Below are 13,361 nucleotides of genomic sequence, written 5' to 3'. Positions count from 1 at the left end.
CCAACTGCGCTCCATATAGCGGGATATTAACAGCCCCAACCCCAGATGGAGAAAAGAACCCACACATGGGCCCTTTTCCACGAATGTTTGAAACTTGAATCCATCAGCTCTGCCTACCGGGTAAGCTGCGTCAATAGATCTCCGACCTCGCCCTTGATCATCCCGGGACGGCCCGACAGCCGCGGCTGAGCTTCCGACCTCGCTCCGGAAGTCAGAATAGCCTCTGTTCGTGAGGTCAGTGTTTAATGAGCTTAAGATGATTTCTAGGTTCTGGTCGATACCTTCAATGAGGAAAGCAATGGCAACAGTGTGACTGAAACAGCCATGAGCATGCACCTCGCGAATAGTTATGCACCACTACAGCTCTTGCATACCTTAGGAGCTGCCGAAGCTACCCCAATTCAACTGCGAGTGAAACGCCACCACAAGATGCGCACATGTTTTCCGTCTATTTTGACCAACCCATAGGGCTGAGAGCTCGTCTACAGCTAGAGACCACACAGTAAAAGCATACAGCATACGCGCGTCTCCTTGATACAGGACATGACCGACCCGCATCACTCGTTACATGAACCCAAATCCAAAACCATATAGAACTGACGACCCATATATAAACCCCCTTTGAGCCATGTTATAACGCTCCCCTAACGCCTTCTAATGCTTAGCAGTCACCGCATCGCCGGTCAGCTTCTCGACATAAGCCTTGGCCCTGTAGTTGAATTAGATTAGTATATAGCCGACTTGATTGGCTGTGGGGAAACTCACATGTCACCAAACGCAACCATGCAGACCGTCTGCCAGATACCCAGAGAGATACGGGGGGTGATACCACGGTACAGACCGCGGACACCGTTGCTCTCGTAGATGTACTTGAAAGTGTTGCCAACCGTCATCTTCTTGGGACGGTTGGGGTCCTCCTTCTTGCTCTGCATCTCAACGCGGATGACCTCGATGGGCTGGTTCCAAGCGCTGAGACCACCACCGAGGGCGCTGGCAATGATCTTTTCACCAGCAGCGAGCTTCTCACCCTCCTTCTTACCAGTGGCGGAGCGGATCCAGCCCTCGGCGAGACGGCTCAGACCGAAGCGGCTACCCCAGTTGGTCATCTGGCGGATAGCGACGGCATTGACACCCTTGTTGATACCACGGATACCCTCCTTGCGGTAGATGTCGCCAAAGGTTTGCCAGGTGGATGGGGGCTTGACACCGGAGGCGGCGATCTTGTGCTTGGTGATCTCGACCGTCTTCATGCAGGTGCAGAAACCCATGGTGGCATAGGCCTGAGCAACACCACCGGTGATACCACCGAGGATGCCACCGCCAAACTCGGAGGCGCCAGCGACGCGGGCGTAGTACTCGGCCTCGGAGGCGACGAAGAGAAGGACGGCGCCCTTGGTGGAAGCTTCGATCCAGGCCCAGGGGATAAGACCTTGGTAGACTCGGAGGGGGTTAGCAAGCGAGGAGCCAGGGGAAAGGAGTTGATCGACTTACAGCCCAGAGGACCACCGCGGGACCAGACGCGTCCCAAAGCCTTGGCCATGCCGTCACCTCGGTTGGCAGCCATGGTAGTCTTGACGACCTCGAGAGGCTGACCCAGTGTGGTCACCTCGAACATGTTGAGGCCGGCGCCCAGCAGCAAGTTGGAGAACTTGATGGGCTTCTTCTCCAGCTTCTTGTCCCCAATGGGGCCGGGTAGGTCGGTACGGATGGCAGCCATGACTTTGGGATGTGTCGCAGAATGAGGGCCCTGACCAAGGGAAAAGGGAGCTTCTTCGCAAAAAAAAGTGTTAGATGGGAGATGGAAAAGTATGTAGGAGGGAGAAAGAGAAGCGGAGGGTGGGAAGCTAGAGGCGTGCGTGGAAACTTGCCAGGGTGGGGGGGGAGGCCAATGGGCAGTGAGTGAGTGGTGGTCGTGGGAGGGATAAAATGTGCTGAGTCAGACAGCGACAATACAAAGCAAGTTGAAGCAAGAAAAGTGATGAGCTACCAGTGCAACACACCTACAGTAGCACAAAAATAATGCTTGGGGGAACACTGCGATCGGGATGGGTGCCCGAGTACGGAGTGCGTTGAGGATCCGAAGGGGAGGGAGGGGCGCAGAGACAGACAAGAACTGCGGAGGGAAGACCGAGGTTGGAGGGGACGCGAAAACCCGGGTTGAGGGGAATACGATTCAAGGGATTTGCACGTGTCTTTCTTGTTTCCTGGTGTTGTTTGCTCTGTTCTTTTGCACAGGGGAAACTTTGCTTGGCACGATTTACTTGTTGTTTAACACGAGATAGATGCGTTTACAGGATAAAAATGGGAGGAGATTTCCATCTCAGGGGATGTTGAACCTTATACCCCAAAGAGGCAAATACTGGCTGACCTCTATCTGAGTAAACATTTGGCGTACAGTAGGTTGAGATGGAAGCCGAGATTTCGGGTGAGATAAGATCCATCCATCTCGAATCATCAGCCCATGTGAAATCCGGGGGTGGGTGCGCCGAGTGGTGCAAGGCAAGATCCATCAGTTACCGACAGGAGGGATTAAGATGGATGCCGACATGATGCGAAAAAATGGCTTGTGATAGTGGTGTCTTCAGTTCCTTCGAAGCTTCACGGCTGTTCTAGACTTGCTATTCTTTTTTACTTGTGATCGTTTGTTCCGATGACAGTTGCTGATACGAGCTACTTCTAAGCCTGACCTCAACCAGAAATAGACACACACACAAACCTTCAGCCTCTGTCAATCCAACGTAAGTCACTTGAATCATCACGAAAAGGAGAAAGCCAGCCTCTTCCATCCTTCAATTACCTGTTTAGGTATCAACCTCAGCCACCGCCTCGAAAAACTCCAACACAACAAACAGCTTCTTTCTATCCCTGCCAGGAGCTGAAACCCATCCATCGAATTAGGACCCTCGTCCCCTCAACGCCCCTCCACATTTCTGTACCCAACTGCTGAGTGTTGAGCAACCAACCCCTGAACCACCCCCGGATTCCATCGGTGTAATCTCTCACCGAGCTTTTTTTTCTTGTTTCTGTTTTGCGACAAGGGGGCCTTTTTTTCGCACTTTTGGAGGGGAAAGCTTTTGGGGCCAAAGAAAGGCCTGTGCGCGAGCTCCTCATGGTCGGTACTTGCACTTGGCTTGATCTTAGTACCGATGGCTCAGGTACCGTTGAATTGAAGCTTTGGGGTCAACGCTTGCGCGCGAGTCAAAAATTTAAAGACATGGCGGACGCCATTGCGGGATGGTAAGTGATCGGCACACAATCCGTTTTGCATCAACGGTCATGATAATACGATAGTAAATTAGAATTCAATAATTCATGCTTCACAAGACCTTCAATTGATCAAGATATTCATTCATTTCTCACAGGCATCAATGTAGGCAAATAGTTAAACTGGAAATCATTTCATTTCAATCGCCGCTCCTGCGACGACTTCTCATTACCAAACGAAAACAGTCCCGTTGTATTGTACAAGTGCCACCGAGTTGGCAATCCATTCTGCCCATCTCCTGGCTGTCCTCCTCGTATTCCACAACATGCCGTCCTCGTCCTTTTCCCCTTTTGCTTTTATCCCCTTACAGCTTCTTGACGAGCTCGATCCACTTCTCAGTGGAGAAAGACTTGGGTCGCTCAATGGGAGCACCGAAGGCGCGGTCGATGATGAGCTGGGGAAGGACACCAATGGCGCGCGACACACCGAAGAGGACGGTGTAGTAGTTGGCCTCGGTGAGACCGTAGTACTGGAGGAGGACACCAGAGTGGGCGTCGACGTTGGGGTAGGGGTTCTTGGTCTTGCCGTGCTCGGTGAGAACCTGGGGGGCGATCTTGTAGACCTGGCTGACGAGCTTGAACATGGGGTCGTCGGGCATCTTCTGCTGAGCAAAGGTGCGCTGGGCGGTGTAGCGGGGGTCAGTCTTGCGGAGAACAGCGTGGCCGTAACCGGGAACAACGCGACCGGCGTTGAGGGTGGACCAGAGGTAGTCGGTGATGGCCTTGTCGCTGAGGTCGTCGCCAATCGACTTCTTCATCTCGGTAAGCCAGTTGAGCACCTCCTGGTTGGCCAGGCCGTGCAGGGGACCGGCAAGACCGTTAAGACCGGCAGCCAGAGAGAGGAAGGGAGAGCTGAGAGCGCTGCCGACGAGGTGGGTGGTGTGGGCAGAGACGTTGCCACCCTCGTGGTCAGTGTGGATGGTCAGGTACAGACGCATGAGCTCAACAAAGTCAGCGTTGTCGCCGAAGCCGAGCTGGTTAGCAAAGTTGAACGAGTAATCCTTGTCCTTCTGGATGGGAGCGACCTTGCCACCCTTGAAGACGTTCTGGTAGATGCGCGAAGCAATGTTGGGGAGCTTGGCAATGAGGTCCATGGAGTCCTCAAAGGTGTAGCCCCAGTACTCCTTCTTGTTGATACCCTTGGCGTAGGCCTTGGCGAAGCTGGAGGTGTGCTCGAGAGCGGTCACGGCCAGAGAGAACTGGGCCATGGGGTGGAGGTCGGTCGGGCAGTGGTCGATGAGCTCCTCGACGAACTTGGGGAGGTCGGAGCGGGCAGCCCACTCAGCGGAGAGGTCGCGGACCTGCTGCTCGGTGGGGACCTCGCCGGTCAGGAGAAGCCAGAAGAGACCTGAAGGGTTTGACGTTAGCACACAATGGCACGCGCACATATACAACTCGTATCTACTCACCCTCAGGAAGAGGCTCCTTGCCACCGGGAGCCTTGGGGAGAACCTCCTGGCACTCGGGAATGGTTTTGCCACGGAATCGGATACCCTCCTCAGCGTCGAGGACGGAACCCTCCCAGACGAGGGCCTTGATGCCACGGGCACCACCGTAGACCTGGTCGAGGGTGACCTTGTCGATAACCTTGGAGCCATGCTCCCTGTACATGCATGTCAGCTCGAGTGCTCAATTATTTTGTTGCTCACATGCTATGCCGGCGCTGAAAGCACATGCCCGTGCTTCAAGCTCCGAACATGGCCGAGCGTCGGCCAACAATAAGCCGAAGGAGGGGAATGCGACTGACTTTCGGAGGGCCTTGACCTGCTCAATCTTCTCGGGGAGCAGCTCGGCGAATCGCTCCTTCAGGGTCTATGAGGGATAACTGTCAGCATCTATTGCGCACAAATACAGAGAGCCATTGGGCTCAAAGACAGCATGCTTACCTGGGTCTTGGCAGAGTAGCATCGCACAGCGTTAAAGGCAGAGCCATTGACGGGAGAGGAGCGGAGGGTAGCCCGCAGGGCAGCGTTGCTGAGACGGGTAACAGAAGCCATTGTGAGAAGATGTGATGATGCAAAGAAGAGGAACAGATCAAGTGGCGGAGGTGCCGGGAGAGGAAGAGGACGGTATATGAGAGGAGGGGAGAAAAGGTTTAAGGGGAGGACGAGGTTAATAAAAAGGCGCAGGTTCGACTTGGACGGGAGCCCGAGGAGAAAAAAAATACCTGCTTTTTTGGTTCAGGCATGTCCCGCCCCGGCCGAAGACATTACCATTGACGGGATCCATACACCTACACCTACAGCACACCTACGTACAGTACCTACTTAGTAGCTGCCCGTGACCCTCTCAACGCCTCCTCCTCCTCCTCTCAACCTACCTCGGGGGCCGGGGGGACGGGGCCCGTGAAGCATGGAGACAGCCAAGGCCCCGTGAAGCGGAGCTCACCAGTGCAGCGTGGAGCGCCAGGTAACGGGACTTGCGGGGCGGGAATTGCAGGTTTCTCCCAGGGACGGGCATGCTACAGGGGTCTAGGCAATTTTTTTTCTTCTCCCTGGGCCTCAGGCCTGCCTCTTTTCTTTGGTCATGCTGCAGCCGATTTGCAGGGGGGGTTTCTGGGGACAGCCAGTGAGTGCCCTCCAAGGCCATCCAGGGCATGGGTTACGGAACTGGCCTTCGCGGGGACACCTTGACAGAGTACCAGATGAGGAAATGTATCTTGTATCGTTTCGTTGTACGTAGGAGAATTTGCATCCAGCCCAGTCCAATCCAATCCGATCCATGATGGCATCCAATCCCTCGTCTCGCTAGGTTGTTACCGAGCCATACAGATATCCCTCCTCTGACGTGCCCAGCTCCCCATTCCGTCATCAATTGCTACCGACTTTTCCTGACCTCTCTGTGTCCCGGACCTATATGTCCACCTGCACTCCTTGCTGTCTCTGTTTTTTTTTTTTAGTGAGATTGCACAGTCCTCAGTCAAGGATTATTGCCGCGGCTGCTGCACCACCCCCAACCTGCAAGCCCCAAAATTTCCGTCCAATCCATCTGGTCTGCCCCTCGACGCCTCCTCCAATTCGACGCCGTCCCCCAAGTGACCGAGACGCAGCCCCAACAGCTTTCCACCAGTTTCCCGTCTGGGGTTTGTGCGTGTGTTGTCCTGTCGGCAAAGGGATAGTGAGGAGGGCTCGATCTTGAGGGCTTGCGGCTGCAGCCCTGAGGAACAGGAGGGTGTTCGTGTGCTCTCCCAGAGAAAAGGTGAGCATTTCATCCTACGTAATCCTACGCAGTGCAGCTCAGGAGCTTGCCGTAGCGAGACTCACCGGGGCAGAAGAAGAAACGTGACGGTGCATTCAAGATCTTGCTGACCAGGTCCCCCCGTTGCGTTGCCCTCGCGACTCCATCATGACAACCTACAGTACCCAACTGCGCCGTACCGGTACATCCTGTTTGCGCCCGGGGTGCAGCAATCACTGGAGGGCATCCCGTCCTGCTCCATCATTTTTCGGTTATGCCTCTGGGCTCCATTGGCAGACCGAGAATTGATAAGAGCACTGCCTGCCCCCTTCGAACGAAGAAGTGGAGATGTTCTCCTTCGTTCATGCTTCGGGGGACCTCGGCCACATGTCGTCCTGCTGCGACGTAGCGTCGCGGGTTGGCTTTGACGTCAGATGGGTTCCTGCTAACGTCGCAGGGAAGCAGCGTGGACGTGACGGAGCTCATCGAATGGCTGGCCAATCCCGCCCTCCATGGTCCCCAGCGGCGGGTCCAGAGCAAGCGGCCAAGCACTCTGTGTGGACAATCTTGGAGTGGAGGGCGTCCGGATCTCCCGTACCCCATTGCCGCCGCCGGGCCTCCGAAGGGCCCTGCGGCGCTGGCTCGGAGTGCCGAAGTCCCCTCCATCCGGACAGCGATCCCATCCAGCGTAGCTGGCTGACCGTGAGGAGAAGCGAGCTCTCGATTGCCCCTCACGTTCTCCGATTGTCCTAGCTGCCGTGGTCTAAAAGAGACAGACGTTCCCCCAATCCGATCTGAAAATGTCGTGCCCTGATTGTCGACAGGCACTGGTTCCAGGACAGGGTCTCCGATCACCCGGTCAGCTCGGCAGTCTCGCAGTCCAGTCCAGTCGCAGTCGCAGATAAGTCGTCATTGTCGGCTATTCCTCCAACCTCCCAGGACTCGGTAATCAATTGGCTTTTACTTGTTGCCTCCGCGCTTGCCAGTCTCCAACAGAGACGCTCGTCGTGTATCGTGGGCCCTGTCCTGTGCGATTCCATTATTAATTATCAGCCATGCATCTCACGGGGCGCCTTGTGGCCCAGGCCGCCCATGCCATCCAGGACATCCTTGGCTCTTTTCTCTCCGGTGACTGATGACCGAGCGCTATTAAAACAACGCACTTCTCTCTTGTCTTTACCTCGTAGGCAGGCTCGGCCGTAATTCGCGCTTTGACGGGATTGCCTTCCTCTTTGCAGGGCCGTAGTTTGTCGTTGTTGTTAATCTCTTAGTCAGTGCTGGATCGATCGCCAAAAGAGGCGTCTCTCGGCATCAACGCGGATATACGGCGCACCTACCCTTTGAGTAACAGCCCGGCTATAATTCACGTGACCACCCCCCCCCCCACCTCAAACAAACTGCAAGATTTTCACACTTGAGCTGCCTCAGGTGCCGTTTCGGAGAAACCGCGGGAAGTGGGAGAACGAAGGCTGCCTCTGACCAACCGCGGCTCTCAGCACGTGCTCCACCTGTCATACTCCTCGCATCACCTTTTCTTCCTCCCTCCTCATCACTCCATCATCGTCACCTCACGACGGCCATCAGACACAGCATCAACGACGACGACGCCCATCAAGGCAACAGCTGCCATCATCGGCGCTTTCATTCTCGTGCACTTTTCTCGACATTGTCTAGTACTGACGGCCATCTGTTAGACGGTCTGGTTGGCTTTCGCCGCTGCAGATCACTCAGCATCTTGTGACCTCGTCGCGCTCCTGACGCAACAGTAGAAGAGCTTTTCTCTCGCGCAAGTCGTACCGTACCGTACTCCTGAGGTCTGCCTTCTATCGTATCTGCACCGCAGGCTTTTTGCTCTCGTACACTTCACCAGTCGCGATCGCGTAAAAGGGTTCTGAACTTTCGTACCAAACAACGCGGCCAAAAAAGAAACACCGCACTGGGGAAAACTCTTCTCGTCTCTGCTCTCTCGTGCTACAGGCTTCCTCCAAAGCGTGGTTTCGCCCATACCTGGACATCTCCGCTCCGGATCTCATCTTCCCTGGAGTGCATATTGAGGCATCGCGCGTAGCTCGTCGGCAACTACAGTTCCTGACAACATGGCGTCCGCAGTCGCGGATCTGGAGGTCGGCCTCCAGGCAATGCTCAACCTAAAGCCACCAGGCGTTTCCGGATCTCGCATCACCAGCCTGACTTCGCTCTGCGTGTCCAACATCCAGGTAAGATTCTCCACCAAGCTGCTTCTCGTTTTTGCTCCGCAGCGTCTGACTCGTCTTGCTTCCACAGTCCGAATCGGTTCTCATCCAAAAGATCTACACACACTTCAAGAAGGCTCCAGGAACACACAAGTTGGGGGTACTCTACGTCGTAGACTCTGTAACCCGGAAATGGCTCGAACAGGCCAAGGCTCAGGCACAGGCAATAAACAGCTCTGCCCAGGATGGAACCTATGCCGCTGGTGTCCATCGAGTGACGGAACTCATGCCCGTTTTGATGAATGACATTCTGCAAACCGCCCCGGAGGAACAAAAGGTACGCATCTTTGAAACTTGCATTGCAACATTACCCTTCTGTAGCTGGCATCGAAAACCATGTGCCGCAACCCGTGGAGCGCCGTCAAAGGCGCTGCTACGAGCCCGTCTCGTTTCATGACCTACTTGGTCCCGTATTGTCTCGTCTTGTTTGGATCGTAACTCACATATCGCGCGGCGTGCAGGAAAAGATTAAGAAGCTTCTTGATATCTGGGAGAAGGGACAGACGTTCCCCATGCCAATGATTGAGTCTTTCAAGGAAAAGCTCAATGCACCACCACAGAGTACGTTGTCCCTCGGACAGCATCACGTCAGGGTCAACACCTTGACGCTGCTGCTGTGTTGCTTGAGGAGGATATCCAATCTAACCGTTGTGACGCGCAGACGAATCGACGACTCCCCCCGGTAGCCCACCTCCAAGTGTGCTGGCCTCATTCCAGGGCCACTCGACTGCTCCTCCAGCTGCCCCAGCTCTCCCAGCCCCCAATGGTTCTTCCATCCTGGAGGCTCTGGCTAATATTGCACGACAAAACACCAGTGCTCCCCCAGCCAGCGCTCCCCTTCCCGCCCCTACGGCATCGTATAGTCTGCCGGCTTCTGGGCCGCCGCAGCCAGTATCATCGGCTCTTCCGCCCGTGTCGTATCCCCCGACCTCGCAGCCTGTGAATGTGCCGTCTCTTCCTTTCGGCCTCCCGCAGATGCCGGGCCACAGTGCCCTTCCAGGTGTTCTACCTAACAATGCGAGTAATCCGGCCAACCCAGTTGGCGGGGCCGTGCCCGGGGCGCCCATTCCCGGTGCTTCGGCCCCTGGCCTAGGCCTTGATCCCAACACCCAGCAGCAGATTCTCTTGATCAAGGCGCTGGCTGATCAAGGCGTTCCGTTTGATAAGATTCCCGCCCTGATCCAGAGCATGACCTCGGGAGCGGCTCCGGGAGCGGCTTCTCCGGGCCAGCAGCATCTCCCTCTACCCCAGAACTCTCATGTTCCTGGTCAACCTGCATGGGGTGGCCCGTTGGGGAAGCCAGATGAATCACGTGACCGAGACTATGCCCATGTAAGATCTCCTCCAAGATATCATGGACGATCTCGATCAAGATCTCCAGACCGTGGCTGGGCTGCCCGAGGCTCGCCTCGCAATGGACGTGATCGGATGGAGTATGGACATGAGTCGCCCAACCGCGGCCGTCACGATGACCGACGCGGAGGCGACTACCGCCAGCGAAGCCCTCCCGGACGCCGTGGCCGAAGCCCAAGCCCGCCTCATGACCATAGCCAGGGCGAGAAGTGGATTGAGTTCGATCCGACTCTTCCATCTGGACACATCAAGGTGTACAGTCGAACCCTGTTCGTGGGTGGAGTAAAGTGAGTACAGTGCCAGTCTTGGATGCGCCGGACACTATGTTTGCTAACCAGGAATCAGCTGCCCCGAGAGCGAATTGCGCGGCATCTTTAGCCGCTTTGGCACCGTGCAAACCTGCATCGTCAACAAGGAGAAGCGACATGCCTTTGTCAAGATGCTCACACGGCGTGATGCCGAGAGTGCCAAGGAGGGCACCGAGGAGTCAAGAAACCAGACCCTGCTTCTTCGTGTAAGTATCTACCCGTTCCCGACGCTATGACTCAAGCTGACAGTTCCCGAGACTCGCTGGGGTGTTGGTTTTGGTCCCCGAGACTGCAGTGACTACTCGACGGGTATTAGCATTATCCCCATCCACAAGCTCACCGAGGCCGATCGCAAGTGGATGTTGACAGCCCCCTTTGGCGGCAGCGGTGGACGTCCCATCGAGACAGGCCTGTGCGTGGAGGAGCCCGATATTGAGATTGGAGCGGGTGTTTCGTCCAAGGCCATCAGCCGACGCATGCAGACCGACAAGGGCGGTAGCAACGGACCCAAGTCGACCCGCAACCGGGATGATGACCCCACCCGATGGCGCCGGAGCCGAGAGAACGGCGGCAACCAGAACGGCGGCAACCAGAACGGGGCCCACCACCGACGGGACGATCGCCGGGACGGCCCTAGGGACAACCACCAGGGCATGTCGGCGGGATTTCCATTCGGCATCGGCACCCTGCCCAACGGCATGCCCAATTTCCCGGCGGGCTTTGCATTCCCTGATCCCACCTCCGGCAAGTAAGCGGAGGAGGGAAGTTTTGAGAGTTGCGCGCAGTTACCTACCTATGTGATACCCCAAGGGCAAAAAAGGAAAACGGGAGGACATTTGTGTTTTTTTTTGGCTTGGTTTCTCTGGTCTATCCTGATCCTTGAAGGAGGGAGACGATGATGATTGGCGTTGGTGGCGCGGTTGGCATGTTGTTGCATTGAGCAAGCAAGCAAGCAATCGATGGATGGCGAGTTGGCAGTTTGCCTATTGGTACACAGGGAGCCATCTTGGCTTCATGAGATGAGATGAAACTCGCGGTAGAATTGGTAGCAGCGAAAGCTACGGTATTAAAAAAAGTCTTTGGAATTTCAATGGTTGTTTGTACTCCGTCTGTGTGAAGTTTTGTTGTAAGTGAGATGGCTGGCAGCCAGGTCATTGGTAGCCCAGTATATGCCCAATGATAAGTTCCTGCCTCGTTCGTTCGTGCTCGTTAGCTACGATCATCTAGCTCTGTGTGTATGTCGGTGTTTGTGTGTGTGTTCTATTAGTAGTCGTGGATGTATGTGGTGATGCTTCGGGGTGTTGTCTCTGTGACGAGCGCACCCAGCACTCGTTGATGATGATGTGGCATTGACCCTTCTGGGGGTACTCATTCTCATTGACTCCTCAAGCCTGGGTAGATAGCTATATAGTGTATAGTCTCCCGGTAGTCGTATACATATTAATGGGGTTTGTTGATGTTATCACTTGAGTGAGATCAGTGGATGCTCATCTACACTTGTATGCCGCTGGTCCATTGTTTAATAAACTTTAGATAGAGCAGCTTATTTTAGATGGATTCTTAGGCCTCTCTTATTGAGCTATGCCATCTCTTGTTAGTTATTTATGCAGGTAGAGGTGATGAAGTTTGGTGGTGTTGTCATGGTGAGCACACTTGACACTTGTTGATAGTTGTGCATTAGCAGCCGATGAACAAACTACACATGTATTAGCCCGTTTATTTAGATTTTTAGGTTTGGTATTCGGTATGCTGTCTACTGTTTGTCATGCAGATGTATTGATGAGGTTTGGTGGTGCTGTCATGTTCGTGAGCACACCTGACACTCATCAACGATTATCCATTGGTAGCCGATACATGTACTACGCATATCTAACGCTTTCCATTAGGCTCTTGGGGTCTATTTGACCAGTGGTATGTCTATCATTAGTCATGGATACATGTCGTGATGTTTCGTCGTGGTATCATGGCGGTGAACCAACATGCTTGACACTCACCGATAGTTGTCGGTTATTAACCGATTGATGAACTATACGGATACGACCTCATTCTTTGCGGGTATCACAAGCCTTCATGGTTGATATTTTTATCTGTTTTGGTTGTGGATGCCTGTCGTTGTGGGCTTCGTGGTGTTGTCACTTTGGAAAACACACTCAACATATATCAACAGCGATACACCGCCAGTCCCGCTGATTGGTCTCGTATGAGATATTGCTTTACAATCGTGTATATTCATATACCCGTGTACGCTCGCGTGTAGGTGCATGTGCGTGTTCGTGTAAGAAGTGATATACGTGTATTCGTAAGTATGGCAGTTAAGCCTCTGTTGTTATCCTGGTAACTCTATCGTATACCTGGTGTTGACGCAACTATTCCTATTCGAGAGCTCACAAATTATCACAGTAACTAATTCACAATTGACAGTATGTGTCTTCATTGCCGGGCCTCTTCGTCTCCCATCTCTTACCCTATATCGTCAGAACATGGTGTTGTCGCTCCTGGCAAGCCCACTCAACACTCATCTTCTGTAGCTGCCGTTATGGAAGGTTAATCATGTCCAGACTACTGTGTTTTACAATTTGACATGAATGCTATCGTTCATTGCTTACTAGGTTCTTCGTCATTATGCCCGATGCCTTCTTTTGGAGACGCGATTGAGATCAACAATCGGCAACCCGACACTCGTCAATGGTGACAGATCGTCATCCCGAACATCGATAATTCTACGTGTATGACATTACTTCTTCTCTTGGCATCAATAGTCTATGTCTTGATTGCCGAAACTGCTGAACCCCTCTCCTCTCGCTTTCATCCCGTAAGTCTTGCCCTTGTTTCAATCACCATTGTGATCTACCGCCAAGCCAACAAGCTCTTTACAATCTCGGCGAGAACATATCACCTAGAGCAGCCATGTCCTTAACCAAAACACTAGTCAATAGATACGATGAGGTATACAAGGGGAAATATACAGTCATGGTAGCTTTCGAGTCAGATTCCATGTCAAGGTGTA

At 54.0% G+C, this 13,361-nt stretch overlaps 3 protein-coding genes across 3 annotated transcripts; 1 reads left to right on the top strand and 2 right to left on the bottom strand.

The window, feature by feature from the left end:
* Positions 1-431: 431 nt before the first annotated feature.
* Positions 432-1,798, bottom strand: NECHADRAFT_98602 (uncharacterized protein). The gene is made up of 3 exons (XM_003049643.1): positions 1,492-1,798; positions 766-1,438; positions 432-709 (listed from the first exon to the last, which is right to left on the bottom strand). The coding sequence occupies exons 1-3, from the start codon at positions 1,715-1,717 to the stop codon at positions 655-657; spliced, it is 954 nt and encodes a 317-aa protein (XP_003049689.1). The 5' UTR covers positions 1,718-1,798; the 3' UTR covers positions 432-654.
* Positions 1,799-2,782: 984 nt separating this feature from the next.
* On the bottom strand, positions 2,783-5,364 carry NECHADRAFT_57073 (uncharacterized protein). Its single transcript, XM_003049642.1, has 4 exons — positions 5,151-5,364; positions 5,012-5,076; positions 4,674-4,867; positions 2,783-4,612 (listed from the first exon to the last, which is right to left on the bottom strand). Exons 1-4 carry the CDS (start codon positions 5,259-5,261, stop codon positions 3,570-3,572), a joined length of 1,413 nt encoding a protein of 470 aa, XP_003049688.1. The 5' UTR covers positions 5,262-5,364; the 3' UTR covers positions 2,783-3,569.
* A 3,173-nt stretch (positions 5,365-8,537) lies between these two features.
* On the top strand, positions 8,538-11,106 carry NECHADRAFT_89827 (uncharacterized protein; the record flags this gene model as incomplete). Its single annotated transcript, XM_003049864.1, has 6 exons — positions 8,538-8,657; positions 8,725-8,970; positions 9,155-9,254; positions 9,355-10,333; positions 10,392-10,560; positions 10,612-11,106. The coding sequence occupies 6 exons, from the start codon at positions 8,538-8,540 to the stop codon at positions 11,104-11,106; spliced, it is 2,109 nt and encodes a 702-aa protein (XP_003049910.1).
* Between the last annotated feature and the right edge of the window lie 2,255 nt (positions 11,107-13,361).

This window comes from Fusarium vanettenii (genome assembly GCF_000151355.1).
Source record: "Fusarium vanettenii 77-13-4 chromosome 1 genomic scaffold NECHAsca_8_chr1_1_0, whole genome shotgun sequence".
Lineage (NCBI taxonomy): Eukaryota > Fungi > Ascomycota > Sordariomycetes > Hypocreales > Nectriaceae > Fusarium > Fusarium vanettenii.
Note: the sequence above shows the minus strand (reverse complement) of the source record. Positions and strands in the feature narration are given on the sequence as shown.